At 56.6% G+C, this 20,720-nt stretch overlaps 1 protein-coding gene across 2 annotated transcripts in view; it reads right to left on the bottom strand.

Annotated features, from left to right (window-relative positions):
• The window catches only part of JPH3 (junctophilin 3), a 157,479-nt gene that overhangs the window by 39,559 nt on the left and 97,200 nt on the right, over positions 1-20,720 (bottom strand). For both annotated transcript variants that reach the window (XM_060130264.1, XM_060130263.1), the window contains exon 2: positions 7,977-8,754. In XM_060130264.1, the coding sequence (XP_059986247.1) occupies positions 7,977-8,725 (749 nt within the window). In that variant the 5' untranslated portion in view covers positions 8,726-8,754. The remainder of the gene's footprint in view (positions 1-7,976; positions 8,755-20,720) is intronic.

Raw genomic sequence — 20,720 nt, 5'->3', positions numbered from 1 at the left:
GAGCAGAAACACACGGAGCGTCCCAGGGCCTCAGCCTGGGATGGACCCTCCGTCACTCCAGGCCGGTCCCACGGACCAAACAAAGCCCGTGGCCGAGCCTCCAGTGGGAAGGGACCACAGTCACATGGCCAAGGGCATGGGGAATGCGGAACAAACATGTAACCTACCACAGGCTGGACTGAACTTCCATCTGATGAAACGTCTCAGTTTAAACTCAAATTAGGGGCTTCCCTGGTGGTCCAGTGGTAAAGAATCCTCCTTCCAATGCAGGGGACGCAGGTTCGATCCCTGGTCAGGGAACTAAGACCTCACATGCCGCGGGACAGCTAGAGCCCGAGTGCCGCCGGCTACAGAGCCCACGCGTTCTGGAGCCCGCACGCCACAACTACAGAGCTCACACGCCCTGGGGCCCACGCACCGCAGCTAGAAAAGAGAAAACCTGCACACCACAACTAGAGAGAAGCCCGCATGCCACAAAGAAAGATCCTGCGTGCCTCAATGAAGGTCCCGCGCGCCGCAACTAAGACCCGACGTAGCCAAAAAGAAAAAGAAAAAAACCCCTCAAATTAAACTCCTCAGATCTGACCAGTGTGGATATGGCAGTCCCCGCGCCTAGGGAGCCCCTTCACTCAGGTGGGGAGACTGAGGCTCCACGGCGGCCCAGGAGTCAAGGGCAGGGGAGTCTTCCCTATATCCCCCACCCCCGCCTGCTCTGACAAAGGCAGCCTGGTGTCCCGTCTTTCCTGGTGATGTGTCACTCTTCACAATGACCCTGCCAGGCACACGCTCTCTTCAACCCATTTTACAGAGTTGAAAGTGAAGGCCCAGGGAGTTTATGCACCTTGCCTGAGGCCACAGCACTACTAACAGTGGAATCGTTTACCATTTCCCTCCAAGATGGGAAAGAAACCGGCTCCAGCTGTAACAGGAGGGTTTGGGTTTAGATTTAGAGGAAAAAAATCCCTACTGTCTCCAAGCCTGGGGACAGCTCACCAAGACCATTTGGGAACCCCTTTCTCCAGGGCCGTGTGAGAGACAACAGCTTCTCTTGTGAAGGGGTGAGTTCAGTGGAAGGTAGGTTCAACTGCCCCAGAACCCCAGGCCAGGGCCAGGGCATCTCACCCCATGTGCCCTTCTGATGCCAGGTGGGAAAGCTGCCTGCAGGTGAGTAAGAGGCCCCGTGCGTCCTGTCTGACAAGTGGCACAGAGCAAGGCGGGCAACGACCCTAATCCCATCTGACAGCCCGAATCCCCAAGCCCACGCGTGCTGACCGGAGGTGACAGAGGTGTGGGCAGAAGCTGGCACCCCAAGACGACACCTGCCAGGCCCCGGGAAGCACCTTACAGACGCGAGACACAGGCCCAAGGCCAAGGGTTCCTGGATCTCCGGGACGGAGCCCAAGTTTGGGGCACACGTGGCCCCAGAGGCAGCAGCCTCTCACCCCCAGGGAGCCCTCGGGCTGGTCCCCAATGCAGGCATTTCTCAGGACCTAGCACCCCACTCCCCCAGTCTCTCCTGTTCCTTTTTTTTTAACGTTGGGAGGGCAGAGCCGGAACAGATGGCTGTCGCCCACCAGAAGGCCTGTCCCGGCACATGGCCGGCCCTCCCCCGGAGGCAGGAAGCCGCAGAGAGCCCAAATCCGCAGGACCTGGAAGCACGGCTGCAGAGCAGGCCGCCTGGTGGGAGCGAGAAGGGGACAGGCATGCCCGCTCCAGAAGGGGGACACCGGGGATATACCCCACCCTCGGCTACAGCCGGGAGCCTATGGGTTTCCTACGGAGCTGTAGCAATTCACCACATACGCAGTGGCTCAGGGCACCATGCATTTATTCCCTTATAGATCCGGGGGTCAGAAGTCCAAAACGAGCCTGTCTTATGGGCCGAAATCAAGGTGTCGCAGGGCTGGTTCCCTCTGGAGGCTCCAGAGGAGAATCTGTTTCCTGGCCTCTTCCAGAGTCTGGAGGCGCCTGTATCCCTTGGCTCGTGGCCACATCACCGTAACCTCCACTTCCATCATCACGGCTCTGACTCTGACCTCCTGCCACCCGCTACTAAGGACCCCTGTGACGATACTGGGCCCCCCACCCAGGTAATCCTGCAGAATCTCTTCATCTCAAGATCCCAATGTAACCGTATCTGCCAAGTCCCCTTTGCCGCAGACGGTCACACACCCACAGGTTCCAGGAATTATCATCATGGGGATGCTTTGGGGGGCTGTTATCGGCCTACCGCAGGGAGAAACCCCTCGATGACAGAGCAGCCACTCAAGGCCGCCCCACCTCCCCCTCCCGGAGCCTTCCCACCCAGCCAAGGTAAACTGCTGCAGCCTTTGGCCAGGCAACGTGGCAGCAGCTTCTACAATCTTTAAATGCACACGTCACTCAGCCGTGCCTGCTCTGCGGCATCATGGTGAGAAAGACCCCTGCCAGCAGCTCGGGGGGTGCGGCGCGGAGGACAGGGGACAGCCTCTGCAGCCTTGTGTGTGAGACTGAGAGATGGGGCGCATCTGAAACATTTGTTAGCAGAATAAGTTGGACCGCGGTGGTACCTCCACACCATGGAATATGATGCAGCTGCTAAGGAAACATACCTGACATGGAAAGCGGTCCCGGATAAAAGTGAGGGGAAAAGAAAAACGAGCTATAAAACAAGTCGAGTACAATTCCATCACCGTAACCGGGAATCATGTAGGTGTGACACACCTACCTGTACACGTGTTGAAAAAACCGTGATTCCCTCTAAGGAGATGGACAGCCCACGGTGCGACACGGTTACTTGATACCGGTCTGCCTCGTTGCGTTAACATTTTTTACAGGGATATATGACTCTTAACGTTTTAACAAGGAATGATAGGTACATATTTTAAAACAATAATACACCACTACCCGCCCCCCACTTTCAGATCCTCCGATATTTTGTTTCCTTTAAGATGGAAAGATGCCCCAGTTTAGAGAGCCCCAGGCAATCTCCGGGCAATAATCCACCCTCCGGGTCTGGGAGACCCCACAGGGGGTCTTGTGCGCTGTCCCCCTGCACCCAGGGCTCTGGGGACAGCCTGGTGGAGATCCATAACTCAGGGGCAGAGACGCCACAGCAGAAAGCTTAACGCGAACAGGTCGCCCTGAGGCCCAGACAGGTGCCAACGCAGGGCCAGGCATAAAATAAGCGACTGTGCACAGCAACGTTACAGTAAGAAAAAGAATGACATCGTTTTTATTTCTTTTTTTTTAAAAACCAAGACAAGACCTTCCTGAAGTCAGCAGAATATCTGCTAATATAAATGTTAAACTTGTGGACTAAGTTCCCTAAATGGCTGGAACCACGTCTTACTTATCTTTGTATTCAATGCTTCAGGTAGTTCCTGACATTCAATACAGTTATGTGGAATAATTGGGGGAAAAAAAAGAAAAAAAAGCGACTGGGGATTTGGAAGCCCTTCCCCGAATAGGCCTCACCCGAGGTTTCATACGCCAAACCCTGCCTGGCCCAGGGGCAGGGCTGTATCTGGACAGCACTTTAAGGAAGCCAGCCAGCACCCCCCTATTCACAGTTAGGGTCCCCAGAATCTGGTGCAGGTCTGAAGGGGCCGAGAACAGGAACAGGGCAGTAGGCAGCGCCCGAGATGTGAGCTCTAGTCCCGCCTGGGCCACTGCCTGGCTGGCACGGGGCCCGGCTCTCAGGCACGCTGCCTGCAGGGTCCACTCTCCCACCGTGCTGCCAGGGATGACCTCCGACCTTCAGAAGGGCTGGACTGCCTGGCGTGAGGATTCTGAGCGCAGCCGTCAATTAGCCACGTCTGCCGTGGGTGCGGGAGAGAGGAACGGCTGCCCGCGTGCCAAGAACTGTCATCTTCCACACCTAAACGTCTGGTCAAGGTCCCTCCCAGCTCCACCCACCGCGATTCTGCTCACTCAGCAAAGCATCACGAGACAGGGGCGTCAGCTGACGGCCGCACGCGGGCCCGGGGCCACGATGCCGTCCACCGCCCCGACCGCCCAGCAGCCTCAACGTGCAGAAGCGGGTGCCCCGGCTGCCCCCACCTCCTGCCCCCGTACCCGGGCCGTCCAGGGCTGCCCGCCCCTCGGGGAGCAAGAGATCCTGGAGCAGCACAGCCGCCCTGCCTGCAGCTGCTCCCCACTCAGCCCCAAGCACAGAGGTCACTCCCGGGAAGCAGAGGTGGCTCCCAGCTCCAGGCTGCGGGTGTAGCACCAGAGGGCACCAGGCCAAGAGGCGGGGTGGGGTGGGGGGGGTACACGAGCGCCTGTTCTACCATCCAGCCCCTGCCCCTCTGAAAGGGCACGTTCGGGCGCGGACCTGGTACCTGCAGGGTGTCCAGGTGGGACAGCGAGTTGTCACATAATCCCCACAACGCAGGACCCTGGGGCGGTGGATTTCTCTCTCCTCCCCTCCGTGGAGCCAGGGGACCCGCGAGGCGCAGCAGCGCGCCCGGATCAGGACTGGCCCGTGTTTGCGGGAGGGCGGGCCCGGCCCCGAGACAGACTAAACCCACAGGAACTCGCAGTTCTCTCCCGTGAACTTTACCAGCAGACGCTGCCTTGCTGGACCCCGGGGTGGGGGGCGGGGTTGCCTCGCACCCTGGAGAACCTGCGGGCGCCGAGAAGCAAGAAGGGACCCTCAGCCCTCTCGGGAGCCTGGCCTGGTGGTCCCCTGCCCCACCGTGGCCAGGGCCACACGTGCAGGACCCAGAGCCAAAGGAGGTGGCCGGGGCCCCTGACAACGTGAGGGGGTGGAGCCTGAGCAGTTATTCACTCATTCATTCAAAACGGGCTCCTGCGCAGACACGACGCCGAGAAGTCACAGCTGGGGCACGGCAGGGCCTCTGACGCCGTCTGCCTCGCCCAGACCGACCTGTCTGGGACACCTTCCCCTCAGCTTCCCCTCAGCCCCGGCTCCCACTTCGACCCTGACGGGGCAGGGACCTCCTCCACCTCCCGCCTTTGCTCACAGGCATGTCTGCGCACATCTCCTCTTCCCTGGGGCCTCCCGGAGATACAAGAGCGGCAGGCCTGCCCGACGACCGGCATCCCGGGAGCTCCTCAGGAATGCAGGTTCTCAGGCCCCACCCAGATCTGCTAAGGCAGAAGCTCTGGGGGTGGGGCCCGGCCATCTGCATGCTATACACCTCCTGAGGGTGCCGAGGGCACCTGAGAATCACCTGGAGAGCTTTCGAAGGGCTCTGAAGCCCAGGCGGCAGCCCCAGCAAGGAGCTCAGCATCTCGGGGGTGGGCCGCCTGTGCGTCTGCCCCCAGGTGATCCCAGCGCACACCGGGGGCAGGGATGCTGGAAACCATGCTGGGAACCCATCTCAGTGGCGGGGCCAGGGCCCAGCCCTTAGAAGCTACAGGTGCGGTCCGCCCTGAAACGGACGTAACGGGACCCCCTCTCAGACCCCGAGCTCCGTGCCACCGCCGTTTCCCAGGAAAGCCTGCGCCCCTGTCCTCACTGCAGGCGCCCTCCAGGGAAGGTCCCAGGCATCACGACGAGGACACACCAAACCGACCCGCCCGCACCCGCTGGCTTCACTCTCCAGGACAGCCGCCGCTGGTCCTTCTCCTCCTTTTCTCTTCTTTCTTGTTTTTCAAATCTAAGCTCATCGAGAAACACGGTAAGTGCAGCTCCCACCACAGCCTGGGACGGAGGCTCGCCTCAATCCTGTCGTGGTGACCGAGGACACTGTCCCCTCCCACCTCCGAGAGGTGACCCCGGGCACCACAGAGCCGCAAGGCTGAGATCACACCACGGGTGGCATTCACACCCACCTCCCCACAAGGCCTGGGGCGGGAGGGGAGGGGCCAGCCCAGCTCAGGGGACGCCTGGGAGGCTGACAGCGGCGCACGCCAGGCCCCACACACGCTGAGGGCACCGCATGTCGCTCCATCCCATCCTTCCGCAAGGAACCTGTGGCCCAGAGAGAGCGAGCACCTCCCCCGGGCTGCTCAGCAGTGATGGGCCCAGGCTGGACGTCTCAGCGAGCCAGCACCCGATACACGGAGCCGTTGTCAGGGAAGTTCCCAGGCCTCTGCGGCAGGCGGGCAGCCGCCGCTCTCATCTCACAGGTGAGAGGTGGGAAGCCTGTCCCAGGTGGGGCTCCTTAGGGAGCTGGCTCTGAGCTCCACCCACACCACCACCACCTCCACGGACTCCTTCGTGAAGACCAGCCCCCCGCAGTTTCCGTGGGAGGTGTCAGAAAACACCTCCCACAGATATGTGCTCTGTCCCCAGTCTCAAGAAATTCGCCCGGGTGTCGGACTTTAAAGTCAGTTCCGGGGAACACTGTCCATGAAATCCTAGTTCTGCCTCACAGGCACCTCAATGTCTGACGACACTGTCCCCCTGCCCTGGAAAGTGCCTTGGGTCCACTGAGGTCAATGAGGCAACCAAACACAAAGATGACAAACAGACGAACTACTGGAAGGAAGGAAATACGCCAAGCGCCAGCTGGAGTCTCTGGGTGACGCGTGAGACCCGCCCTGCGGCTGCGGCTCCCTGCCTTTTCCATACCGAGCAAGTGTTACATGTATAATGGAAAAAGTCACTATGGAACCAAAGTTGATCTTAAGATACCAGATGAGCGGTCATAAATGCTGCTTCTGTTCATGCGGCCTGAACACTTCTGGGGGAGTAGGAAGGGGTGAACAGAGCGGTGCGGGACCCCGACATTCAAGGTAGTAATTCCATCTCCCCTTCAGCTTCTTGGAATGGGTTTCATTTCCAAGACCTCAGATAGTCTGCCAACAACCGACAGCCACCTTTTCTGTTCTTTCAGTGTGGATCAAAGGTCACTGGAGACCAGAACCAAACGAGCTTAAGTTTTATTAGTGACAAGGCTGGGAAGGCCTGAACTGTAACTGAGCTGGGCGTCTCCCAGGAATAACTCCAGGCCTGCCCCTTGCCGGGAATACAGAATCATCCAGAAAGACTCAGCGTCTGTCCTCCTGAACACCTCCTGCCCGGGCAGCCTAAGGCATTTAGAGCCACACCAGATCCCCGTCCCAGGCCCCACGACTCTCAGCGCGGACCCGAGGGCCTTACCTGGACCCAGGAAAGGGGACGGCGGTGGGAAGCTCTCGAGGAACTCAAGTTAGGAACTGTTTCCTTAGAATCCAGGAGCATGGCCACCTGGGGGCCTTGGCTTGCAATGGGGCAGCTTCCTTCAAGCTGTGGCTGGAGGTTCCCGCTGCCCACAGCCGAGGGGGGCAGACCCAGGCTCACACACTCACCTCTGTGCTTCCCAGGGGGACCCAGGGCCCCTTCTTCCAGCTCTGAAGCCCCCACCCCTGTACCAACACCAAAGACACCTCAACATCCAACACGGAGCCAATGGTCAGCTCCGGAGCCACTGCTTAGGGCCTGGTGGCCCCGCTGAACCCTAAATGCAGTAAGTCCTGCATCCCATTCAGAACAGCTATTGGCCTACAGCGCCAAGCCTCAAGTGAGCCCCAGGCCAGTGCCCACAGCCCGTCTGTCCAGCTGGTGCCGAATCCAGGGCCCATGGGGAATCGGGGAATCTGGGCCTCGGGCTGGGGTGGCCGGGACAGCTGCCACCCTGCTCCCACGTCCCTGCAGCAGTGGGCACTCCGTGCCCACCTGGGAGTGCGGCCGCGGAGGCAGCACATGTTTCTCTCAGCCCGCAGCCGTCCTATGCATGTTACCAAGCAGAACGGCCACCATCTTTATCCATCAATGTTTTACATTAAACACCAGCATACAGAACAAGTAAAAGAGAGGAAGGGAGGTCTGCTCCCTTTGAGGGGAGGCTGTAAGACCCAGAACCCCCTCAGATCAACCATTTCCTTGCTGCACCTCTGGGAACCTCTGAGGAACCCCAGGGCTCCGCAGGGCACAGTTTGAGAAACACCAGTGTAGCCCTCAACCCGGGCAGCACAACCAAGCAAACCAGGCCCCGTGACGCAGAACCGCCCCGCGCCTCCCCGCGCCGCCCCCGCCCTCCTACCTGGAGGCCGCGATCTCCGCCTTCTGCTTGGCGATGGTGGCCGCCCGCTCGGCCGCCTCCACGGCCCGGTCCACCTTCTCGCGGATCTTGCTGGCACGCAGCGGGATGAGGTTCTTGCGCTTGCCGCTCACGAGGATGTTCTGCTTGTACTTGCCCTCCTCCTTGGTGCCGTCGGGGAAGGTCATGCAGCCGTAGCCGTGCCGCCGGTTGCCAGCCCACTCGCCCTCGTACTTGAGCCCGTCCGAGCGCTGGCTCACGCCGAAGCCCGAGCGCTTGTCGCTCTTCCACTCGCCCACGTACGTCTCGGTGGTGGTGGCGTCGGTGTCGTCCTCGATGGCCGACAGCTCGGCCTCGCCCTCGCCCAGGCTGATGGTGGAGTGGATGTCGCTGGCCGTGGAGCTGACGGTGCTCATGCCGGCCTCGCTGCGGAAGGAGCTCTGCTTGCTGCGCTGGCTGGCCAGGCTGCTCTTGGACTCCGACTTGCGTAGCTTCAGCCCGCTCAGCAGCGAGCGCCGGAACAGCCCCTTCTTCTTGCTCTTGAGGATCTCAGAGTCGCTGTGCACCACGAGCACGAAGCCCCCCCGGGACACGGCTGGGCTACTGGCCACAGCGGGGCAGGCGTCGGGGTGCAGTGCGGCGCCGTTGGTGTGCTCGCTGCGCAGGGAGTTGATGGAGGTCCTCAGGGGCGAGCGGATGACTGCTGCCATGCCGTAGGGGACGCTCTGCCGCACGCCATAGCCCTGACGCATGCCGCCGACCCACTGGCCCTGGTAGGTCCCTGCGGAGACACAGGAGAGGGTGAGCTTGAGTGCGGGAGGGCAACGCAGCTGTCATGGTCTGCCCTGTCTTGGGGCAACTCGGCGAGGTTTACATCGAGGTAGACAGACCATCAGACCACAGGTGATTTTATGATTCCTGCCACTGATAGTGTGTTTAAAGACCCTTCCCTCCTGCTTCCCACGGTTGGATTTTGTTCTCTCTCTCTTAGAGGTCGCGGAGGCCGATGGGAGGAGTAAGAGGCTGAGGCAGTCAGGAGTGACCTGCAGGGCTCCCCAGGCCACGTGGGCAGAATGCCCAACCTGGGAAGACACGGAGGCGGGGGGTGGAAGAGAAGAAGGAAGAAACACATCCTGGGTGAGCAGCTCCAAACAGGGCTCATGGGGCCCATAAGGGGCAGCTACAAGGACACAGATCCAGGCTACAAATTGGCTACTGATGAGGCTGCCTTGGAAGATAGTGAGATCCCCATTGCTGGAGGCATCCAAGAAGAGTTGGGAAGACCACTCAGCAAGGACACCTTAAGGCATGAAAACTGGCAGGCCTGGTATCTCCAAAAGAATCAACATTGCACACCCATGTGCACAGCAGCATTATTCACAATAGCCAAAGACAATGTGGTCCATCCAAACAATGAAACATTATTCAGCCTTCAAAAGGACGGGCAGTTCCGCTATTTGCTACAATGTGGACGAACCTTGAGGACACTCTGCTAGGTGAGATAAACCAGGCACAAAAGGACACACACTATTTGATTTCACTTACATGAGATACCTAGGAGTCAAACTCAGAGACACGGAAAGTAGATGGTGCGGATGGGGCGGGGCGAGGGGAGCAGGGAATTATTGCTTAATGGGTACAGAGTTTCTGTCTGCAGTGACGCGAAAGTCTTGAAAATAGATAGAGGTGATGGCTGTACGACATTCTGAGTATGACTAATGCCACTGAACTGTGCACCGAAAAATGGTTCAAGTGGCAAGTTTTATGTTATCTATGTATCTTTTTTAAAAAAACAAAATTTATTTTATTTTATTTTTGGCTGCATTGGGTCTTCGTTGCTGCACGCGGGCTTTCTCTAGTTGTGGCGAGCGGGGGTTACTCTTCGTTGCGGTTCGCGGGCTTCTCACTCCGGTGGCTTCTCTTGTTGCGGAGCACGGGCTCTAGGCGCACGGGCTTCAGTAGCTGTGCCACGCGGGCTCAGTAGTTGTGGTACACGGGCTTAGCTGCTCCGCGGCATGTGGGATTCTCCCAGACCAGGGCTCGAACCCGTGTCCCCTGCGTTGGCAGGCGGATTCTTAACCACTGCGCCAGCGGGAAGCCCAGTTATCTATGTATTTTTCATAATAAAATAAACTCAGCAGCACTGGGCCCATATTCTTGCTCTACTTATAGGCTGTGTGACTCCCATGGGATGGGTCTATATTTCTCCTGCCATAGGTAGTTATGCAAATTAAATGACACTCCACAGAGTGCGGCTCCCCACCCTCTTCCCTCCTCCCCCCCCCCACCCCTCGCCCCAACCTACACCTTTTCTTGCCTCAGGTTGCAGCTGCCCACGCTGGGGCAGAGACCCAGGGCTTGCACCTGGGGTTGTGAGAAGGAACCTAGACTAGCCTCTTGGTCCTGGACGGCCCCTCCCCTGCCTGGGGTGGGTGGCCTGCGGGAAGCTGGCCCTTTAAGGCCAGACCCGTCTGCCTGGACAGTGGTCTCCCTGTGGCCAGTGCAAGCTGGGCGTAGGCTGCTGTTGCAGGGACCTCTCACCCCCAGCTTACTGCCACTCCCACTTGTGGGTTGGCGACAGGGCTGTCAGATAAAACACAGGACGCCCAGTTCAATCTGAATTTCACGTGAACAAGTAATTTTTAGAGACATATTACATGGGACATGCTTATACTAGAAATGATCTGACTGATGATCTGAAATTCAAGTTTAACTGGTGTCCCATGTTTATTTGCTGAATGAATCCAGATGCCCCAGCTGGGACCTCCCAAGATGTCACCCTGGGTTTCAGTGGTGCCCCCCCGACCAAAGCTGAGGCTGCTCCTGCATGAAGAGACCCAGCCCACCCCCCTGCCAGCACCCCTGCACCCCTTCAAGGCAGGCTGGGCTTTCAGCTAAGGACGCACAGGAGCTCCACAGACAGCCTTGTGGAGGCCGTGGATATGGGGGCACAGGGAGGAGTCAGGAGTGGAGCAGACACGGGGTCAAATCCAAGCTCCACTCCTTCTGGATCTGTGCCCTTGGGAATGTCTGCTTTAACTCTCTGTGCCTCGGTTTCCTCATCTGTAAAACGGGGACGGTGGCTGTGCTGCTTAAACGCGGTAATCCATGTAATCCGTGTAAAGTGCTGGGAGGTCGTTAATGCCCAGTTAACGGTAACTAATATTCATCATCATCATCAAAACCTTAGGGATAGGGCTTCCCTGGTGGTGCAGTGGTTAAGAATCCGCCTGCCAGTGCGGGGGACACGGGTTCGAGCCCTGGTCTGGGAAGATCCCACATGCCGCGGAGCACCTAATCCCGTGCGCCACAACTACTGAGCCTGTGCTCTAGAGCCCGCGAGCCACAACTACTGAGCCTGCATGCCACAACTACTGAAGCCCGCACGTGTAGAGCCCGTGCTCCACAACAAGAGAAGCCACCGCAACGAGAAGCCCGTGCACCGCAACGAAGAGTAGCCCCCGCTCGCTGCAACTAGAGAAAGCCCGTGCGCAGCAACGAAGACCCAACGCAGCCAAAAACAAATAAGTAATTTTAAAAGACAACAACAAACAACCCTTAGGGGTGAACAGCATTTTACCTCCCAGATGAGGAAACTGAGGCTCAGAGAGGGGCCAGGCAGCCAAAGCGGAGGGATTCAAACCCAGGGCTCGCGGTCGTACCCGGGTTCTGCACCCAGTGAGCTCCTGCCCACCTCGTCCTGAGGGTGCCAGACTGGGAGCAACAGCTGGCATCCTGCGCGGTGCGGCGGACCCCACCCCTGAGAAGATGAGTGCCCACGTTCCCTCCCTCAGAAAAAGGGGTGATAATGGGGAGGTGTTGGGAAGCGGGCCACCCTGCCCAATCACGGAATCCACCCCACGTCTCTACAGGCTGGACAGCATCGTTCCCACCTTCCAGACGTGAACGCACAGTCTAACATAAACGGAGACAAAGGCAAACACCAGCTTTCTCTGAGAGACGAGCAGGCAGCACAAGGGTCCCACGTGGGCGCTGGAGCCTCTCTCCCACTCTGAGCTCCCGGGTCCTGCCACCCTGGCCTTCCACAAGCCTCGACACTGCGCCCCTGCAGACCTGAGTGACCAGAACCAACCACGGCCTCCGCGTCTGTTTCCACATCAGCGGAAAGAACTGCTCGGCATATTACTCCTCAATTCCGTGACTCCAGGGGTCCCCGAACAGATTAGCAGAGGCTGGAGAGGGTCAGAAATGTGCACGCAGGGCGCGCCCAGACAAGAGCGAATGGTGAGGAAAAGGGAGCTAATAGCTACCCAGCCAGCCTTTGCTCTAAAATACATACATCACTCCAGGTCCTCGACAGATAGATCCGTGGGGACAGAAAGCAGGCCGGCGGCTGCCAGGGGCTGGGGCAGGGGGAACAGGAGTGACGCTAACGGGGTCGGGGTTTCCTTTTGGGGTGACGAAGATGACGGCCTGGAATTAGAGCGAAGTGGGTGCACAACGTTGTGAACGTGCCATATCCCACTGAACTGTTCACTTGAAAATGGCGAGCTGTGCGTTACGTGAAATTTCAGGTCACTTACAAAAGACAAGATGGTTAATGACCGGTACACAAAAATGAACGGAAGCAGTGAGAAATATATAATTTCAAATCCCAAAGCAAGATAGAAGATGAGCTGGACCCGTTCTAGGCGCTTTGAGAGTAGAGTGAGGGACACGGGGCTTTGAAACAAACTCCTGAGGCCCACGGGGCCCTGCTGGACCCGCCTGCCGGCGGTTCCGGAGCCTCAGGAGAGGAGAGCCAGAAGTGAGGAGCCCTGAGTCCAGAGCTGGGCCCTTCCGCCCACCCACGACCGGGGGGACCTCACTCCACCTCTCAGATCTCAGTTTATTCACCTGTGAAATGGGGGTGATAACTGTACCCACCCCCCAGGCACACACAGCAGTGGGCATGGCCTCCTGCACGTGGCGTGACCCCCCAGGCACACACAGCAGAGGGCATGGCCTCCTGCACGTGGCGTGACCCCCCAGGCACACACAGCAGTGGGCATGGCCTCCTGCACACGGCGTGACCCCCCAGGCACACACAGCAGTGGGCATGGCCTCCTGCACATGGCGTGACAGGGCAGCTGAGCTGGCTTTGCTTGCAGCTTGCAGTTTTTATCGTATTTGCGGTTCTGCTCCCGGTCGGAATACACCTCTGATTTTAGAGCTGAAGTCGGTAAGAAACATGGACGTTGCTATTACAGAAATACGCTCCAGATCAGCTCTGCTGTGACCTGCCGGGGCAGCTGGGCCCCGCCGCTTGAGAGCAAAGGGCTGGTGCAGAGCAGGAGAGAGAACCGGGCCCTCAGCGAGGAGACAGCTTCTCCCAAAGGGAGGCTCTGGGCTGGCCTCCACTGGGCCAGAGTCTTTTCTCCTCCTCCTCTTGCTTTCTCGTTTGGGGCCACCAGACAAAAGGTTGAATTCAAGGCCCTGATTCCCCATGGTGGTTCCATTGAATCCGGCTGGTTATTTGCAAAAGACTAAATCCACTGTTTTGTTTTATACCCCAAGCAGATTGTATGTGGAAAGACAGAAGCCAGCCTCGCGCAAAGAGACGACTACGCACGGCCCGACAGGGCACCACCCTTGCGGTGCTGTGGGGTCTGTCTGGGCCGGTGCAGCCCCCAGGGCAGGGGCAACTTCCTGCCTGCACTCTGCACTCCGCCGACCCCGGGCCCCGCAGCCGTGGCTGCCCCTCTCAGGGAGACGCCCAGATGCGGACAGACCGTCAAGGGGACACCCCCGCTTCTTTCCAGGTACGCTTGGGAGGGCAGGGTTGCACGAAGGTGACCCTCTCAGGGACTCTGCCACTTCCACTGCCACCTCACGTGCCCATCGCCATGAAGATGAGGGACGACCCCTCTGTCCCCATCACCCGGAACCCAGAATCAGGAGTTCTGAGTGGGCCTTAGGGAGGCCCAACCTCCCTAAACATGGCCTGTAAGATGCCAACTTGAGTGACCCAGGCTCGTAGGGAAGAGCAAATGAGATGTGACCACCGGCGGGTCTCAGGCTTGGGTGGTGGCAGTGTCCCTGATCGCAGGGCGAGTTAACACCCCCCGAACTCCTGACCCAGCCGGGTGGGCATGGCCAGAGCCTCTGCATTCCTGACAAGCTCCCCGGTGAAGCCAACACGGTGCTCGGGGACCCACTCTGAGGGCCGCCGAGACCATCGCTCCAGGCACACTGCGGGCACCGGCGCTGTCTGTCTTAGGACACCACCGGGTCCAAGTCCGAAAGCCGACTCCACCCCGCGCCCTCAGCCAGCAGAGATCTGGGCCTCGACCCCTGCAGCCGGCATCCTGGGCAGTGTGGGCAGTTGGCTCTAGCCAAGTCACTCGTGCCTCCCCAGCGCCCCGCACGCCTCTCGCACGCTTTTATTTTCTTCCTCTGAAGCCCCCGCCTGCCCGCTGAAGTTATCCCAACGCGTTCACCACAGAGCCCAGGGGACCAGCCTGGGGACAACGCGGCCTCTGCCATACGTCCAGGAGAGGGCCAGGTCAGTGTGGCCAGATGCGGTGACCTCCAGAGGCCAAGCCCTGGACGGGGGAGCTCTTCCTGGGAGCGGCTTGGAGCCCGCAGCAGACGGGGGCTCAGGCCTGGAGGTGGCTGAACCACCCCTTCTCCTGGTTGGCCCTACACGGCGCTCACACACCCAGGTGCCGATGCCACGGCCCAAGCTTTCCCGTCCAGAAACTTCCCACCCAACTGGACTGACCTGGCTTGGCCTGGGGGCACAGATGACCAGGCCCTGGTCAGACTCTGCCCCTGGCCAGCATGTTCTCCCCCTGGGTCGCTGGGACCCTGACAAGGTGATGCCATTGGACTCCTAGGAGGGAGGAGGTGAAGGTCACATGACTACTACCTGCCCAAAGATGCAGAGAAAGAAACGAGACAGGAGCCGTGGGCAGAAGCAGCTGGGCCTCTTCCCTCTGAGCAAGGAGAAGGGGCTGCTCCTCGGCCCTGGCACCTGATACACCCCTCCCTCCTTCCCTGAACCCATGTGTCACTTGACGGCTCCTTCTGGGCATGTATGTGCCCATATGAACTGAAAGCAGGGTCTCAAGAAGATACGTGTACACCCACGTTCACAGCAGCATTACTCAAAATAGCCAAGACGTGGAAGCAACCCAAGTGCCCATCAAAAGATGATGGATAAACCAAATGCAGTCCATCCACACAACGGAATATTACTCAGCCTTAACAAGGAGGAGGGGGCTTCCCTGGTGGCGCAGTGGTTAAGAATCCACCTGCCAACGCAGGGGACACGGGTTCGAGCCCTGGTCCGGGAAGATCCCACATGCCACGGAGCGGCTAAGCCCGTGTGCCACAACTACGGAGCCTGTGCTCTAGAGCCCGCGGGCCACAGCTACTGAGCCCGCGAGCCACAACTACTGAAACCTGTGCACCACAACTACTGAAGCCTGTGCGCCTAGAGCCTGTGCTCTGTAACAAGAGAAGCCACCTCAATGAGAAGCCCGCACGCCACAACGAACAGTAGCCCCCACTCGCCGCAACTAGAGAGAGCCCGCAGGCAGCAACGAAGACCCAACGCAACCAAAAATAAAAATAAATAAAATAAATAAAAATTTAAAAATAAAAAAGGGAGGAGATTCTGACAGGCTACAACCTGGATGAAACTTGAAGACCTTATGCTAAGTGAGATTAAGTCAGTCATAAAACGATAGATACTGTACGATGCTACATTTGAGATTCTTAGAGTAGTTAAAAATCGGACAGAAAGCACAGTGGTGGGTGCTGGGGGGCAGGGCGGTTATTGTTTAACGGGTGTGGAGAGGTACAGCTTTACAAGATGAAAGCTTTCTGGAGGTGGATGGTGGTGATGGTGGTGGCACAACATTATAAACATATTGAATATCAGTCAGCCACATACTTAAAAACAGTGAATATAATAAGGTTTTTTCTGTTTGTTTTGTTTCTGCGGTACGCGGGCCTCTCACTGTTGTGGCCTCTCCCGTGGCGGAGCACGGGCTCCGGACGCGCAGGCTCAGCGGCCATGGCTCACGGGCCCAGCCGCTCCGCGGCATGTGGGATCCTCCCAGACCGGGGCACGAACCCGCGTCCCCTGCATCGGCAGGCGGGCTCTCAACCACTGCGCCACCAGGGAAGCCCCAATAAGTTTTATGTTACGTGTATTTTACCACATTTTAAAAAATGAGACCATGGCGGGGGGAAGGGGGGGCTTAATCCAGTATGACTGGTGTTCCTGTAAGTGACACCAGGAGTGCACTCAGAGGGACAGCTATGTGCAGAAGAAGCAGGAGGGTGGCCGCCTGCAAGCCAAGGAGAGAGGCCTCAGAAGAGCCCGAACCCAGCCTCCAGAGCTGCTAGAGAATAAGTAGCTGCTGGTTAAGCCCCCCGTCTGTGACATTCTGTTACGGCAGCCCTAGCAAACTAATACAGGATTCTCAGTCTCTAGCCAGGCGACCTACAAACTACATAAATAAGAACTAAAAGTTAGGAGAACAAATCTAGAGAAAAGATAGAGAGCCATGTGCCGAGAACATATCAATCGTGAATTAAAAAGAGAGCCTTCTCCCCTCCTGCGTGACACAGGAAGTTTCTGCGTGAACCAGGAAACCATGCCCCAGGGGACCCAGGCAGGTGAGGAGCATGGGGGGAGGCATGGGACCAGACCCGGGACTATTAGGAGGAAGTCTTCACTCTGAACAGAGACCCTGCCCGCTTCCCCGGCCCACCCAGGTGCTGGCGGCTGGAATTCCTACACCCAGGCAGGATGGGGAGAATTTCTCTGGAGAAACGGGATCAGGCCAGCAGTGAAGCCTGCACAGAGCTTTCAGTCAGCTTTCTGGTACCTTACTGCAGTAAGTGAACAGCCCAGGGTCATCAGACACTTGGAGAAAGCCTCCAAGAGGAAGGAGACCAAAACATACAAGTAAATGCGGAAAAAATTGGAGGGAATCATGAAAAATGCAGGGTGTGGAAGACACAGATACCAAACATTAAATCCTCATAGAGATAAGGTACTGTATCCTCAAAATGAGAATCAAAGGCAATAAAAAAGGAAAAAGAAAAAAGAAACAGAGAAAAAGAGCTCCTGGAAGTTAAAAATGTGATGGCTAAAATAAAAATTTTGATAAGTGAGTTGGAAGATAAATCCAAGGAAATCTTTCAGAAACTAGAACAAAAAGAGGTGGGCAAAGTAGTGAGAAATAGTGAGAAGAAAATTAGAGTCATTCATGAGTCATCCAGAGGGCCCCAAATCTATAAATTAGGAGTTCCAGAAAGCAAGGAAGGAAAATTACCAAAGATGTAAGATGGGAAAGCGTCCCAGAATTGGAGGATGTGAGCGTCCAGGCTGAAGGGGCTCACAGACACCCTGCACAACGGAGGAAAGATTCTCATACAAAGTCATGAGAAACTTCAGAACCTCAGTGAGCAAAGATCCCAAATGCTTCCAGAGAAGACAGACTTCACACGAAGGACTGAGGGTCAGCAGGGCATGAGACCTCTTGACAGCAACACCAAGACCTAGACCTCAGCGGGAAATGGCCCCCACCCAAATTTTGAACAAAAATGACTTTCAATCTAGAATTACATATACAACCAACTTATCAAGTCATTAAGCCACAAAAACTATCTTCCAATGTATCAAGTCATTAAGCCACAAAAACTATCTTCCGTGCATCCTTTCTCAGGAAGCTACTGCAGGATGTACTCCACCAAAATGAGGGAGAAAATCACAGAAGAGGAAAGACATGGGGGAGGCGGTTGTCCAACAAACATGAGGTGGCAAAGGGAATTTCCAGGAGCAATTTTATATATGTTTACACAAAAATACCACGGGTTTGAACTGTGAGGGTCCGCTTATACACGGATTTTTTCCGTAGTAAAGACTACAGTACTACATGACTCATGGTTGAATCCACAGATGTATCCACAGATACAGTAGAACCACACATACTCAGGGCTGACTATCAGTTACACGTGGATTTTCAAATGTGTGGAGGGTCGGAGCCCCTAATCCCAACACCGATCAAGGGTCCACTGTATATATCTTCCAGCAAACACTGAAGGAAAATATATAAATCTAAAAAATGTGCATATACTGTATACAGAGAGAGAGAATCTGGTGGATGTTTCATGCAAAACGCAGCACTGAGAGATATTTTTCTGAGCATTTGGAAGTTGGGCAACAAATTAACCACTGTTTTAAAGAAAACTATGTATTTGAAAAAATGAGGCGATTACTAACTCAAGCTGCACGTGAAAAATATCAATACATGCGTGTATACAGAATCAGTGCGTTGCTTGCCTCGATACCCCAGTCTTTTAATAATGAGATCTATCGATTTAACAGAATTGACATAACAATGCTGGAATGGTTAAGAAAGGGAAGAGAAAGGTGGTTCTAAAGACTGAGAATCTTCACCTACCATAGTAGGGAGTCAGTACATAACAGCTGAAAGTGATCGTAAACCAAGAACGCAGTAAGCACAGATGTAGAGACTTGGAGTTAAGTGCCTGGAGACACAGCTGAAGGAGTTTAAAGTTGTACATCTGGAAGCAGTAGAGGGAGGGGGCTTTGTTCTAAACACTGTTGTTTTTAACATTAATTGACATCTTAAACTGTGGACACATCATCTTGATAAAAATTAAAATTTTTCAAGAGGGATGGGAAGAAAGATTTTCATGAGAAAATTCTCACAATAGTGACGTTATGCTTGCTTTTCCAGCTGTAGAAACTAAGACTCAGGATTTGTGCCTCATGGGGGCCGGGATCCGAACCCGGGTGTTGGGGGAAAGTCCTGCTCCTCACAGAGGACGCTGGCCTGGTAGGTGCCCAGCCCGAGTATTTAGCAGGTTGGTGGGAAAGCCAGAAAGGGGGCCCAAGTGGCAGGTCAGTGGCCTTCTTGGGGGGACGGAGGGGGCAAGCTTCCCTGAGAAGGCATCAGACATGTCAGACTGGAAGCAGGAAAGTGACTGGAGGAGCCATGAGCATCGCATGCAGATGATGGCCATTCCCACGCTGAGACCAGGTCACCAGCCAGGAAGCCACCCCAAGGCTGGGAGGGGTCGAGAGCAAAAACAGACACCACGGACACCAGCAAACACGGGCCCCACATTCATCCTTGTGCTGCCCAGAGGGGAGGGGATTCAGGGGCAGTTGGCCTCACACCAGGGAGCCACCCAGGTGTGCCCACCTCCACGGTGCGGGCAGGGGGTCCCCAATGGCCGGGGAAGGACCAGACTCAAAAAACAAGCTCAACCAGCACCCCAGGCCGTGCCCACCTGGCCGACTTCATGCCAGCATCGCTCCTTCTGCTTTCCTCACCCGTTCATCCTGGGAAGGTTTAGCGGGGTTGTTTTGTTTTCTTTTTTTAAGTTTAGACGTTATAGCTTTAGGTTCACAGAAAAACTGAGTGCAAGTACAGACACACACGAGTGCGGGGCATTTGTTACCGTCGATCAGCCAGTGCTGATACAGCATCACTCCTGGTGTCGCCCGTCCTGTGACTTTGGACAAATGTAACGACCTGTACCTACCGTTACTGTGTCACACAGAATAGTTTCCCTGCCCTAAAATTCCTCTGCACTCCACCTACTCATCCTTCCTTCCCCCAACCCCCGGCAACCAGTGTTCTTTGACTGTCTCCATAGTTCTGCTTTCTCCAGAAAGTCACAGAGTGGGACTCATACAGTATGAAGGCTTTTCAGGTTGGCTTCTCTGACTTTGTCGTACGCACTTAAGGCCTCCGCGTCTTCTGTGGACCTGAACCATACTGTGTCATCCACTCCTACTCAAGAGCATCTTTGCTGCTTAAGTTTTGGTAATTATGAATAAAGGGAAGGTCTTTTCCACGTCAGGAAAAAAAAAAAAAAAAAAAAGAGATGGACCTAACTTCCAAAGAATGAACCCTGTTAAGTTTACCTTGAGAATTTCCCCACACTGGCTGCCTTCTCAGTTGCAGGCACCCAGAAAACCTTCCAGGGCAGCCCAGTCAGAAACCACGGCCACGGTGTCCAGGGACACCATCGGCTGACATCTGCTGAGCTCTCACCATCCACGGAGGGCCAGGAGCTGTCATCACAACAGGGGGCTCAGAGAGGTAAGGTGACTTGTCCAAGGCCACACAGCAGGAAGGGGCGAAGATCTGAACCTCCCCACTCAGCTGTCCCCAGAACTGGAAGGAGCCACGGGGATGTGGGGGCCAGCCCCAATGCCACCTGTTCCCCATCAGAGGAGAGGCCCACACCTGGCACCGTCGGCTGACGCGTGCACATCGAGGATGAGTCAGAGAAGTGGCTGGTCTGTAGACCCCAAGTCAGCGTCCTCTCCCCTGGGAGCCTGGCTCCCTCTGAGCTGCACTCCCTGAGGAGACGCCCTCTGCTCGCCTGTTGCCCTGACCTCCCGGGGACGGCAGAGGCTCCTCTCCCCACTGCCAAGTGCTCATGGCAGGTCCAAGCCAGTCAGTTCCCACAGAGAGCCCATGAGGGAGACACTGTACCCATTTTACAGACAGAAAAAAACTGAGGCGTGATAAGGTTAAGTCACTTGCCCAAAGTCCTGACGGAAGCGGCTCAGCTAGGACCCCCGCCATGTGTGCCAGGTTCCCAGGCCCACGTCCGGGACGATCCCTCTCCACTGCCCACCGAAAAACGGGCTCAGCATCGAAGAGCGCAGCCTGCAGTTCCAACTACACCAGGTCCCCCTGGACTGGGGGTCCTCACTCAGAATGGCAGGATGCCTCATCCTGA

The sequence above is a fragment of the Lagenorhynchus albirostris genome, chromosome 19 (genome assembly GCF_949774975.1).
Source record: "Lagenorhynchus albirostris chromosome 19, mLagAlb1.1, whole genome shotgun sequence".
Lineage (NCBI taxonomy): Eukaryota > Metazoa > Chordata > Mammalia > Artiodactyla > Delphinidae > Lagenorhynchus > Lagenorhynchus albirostris.
The sequence above is the reverse complement of the archived record's forward strand: the minus strand, read 5'-3'. Positions and strand labels throughout refer to the sequence as shown.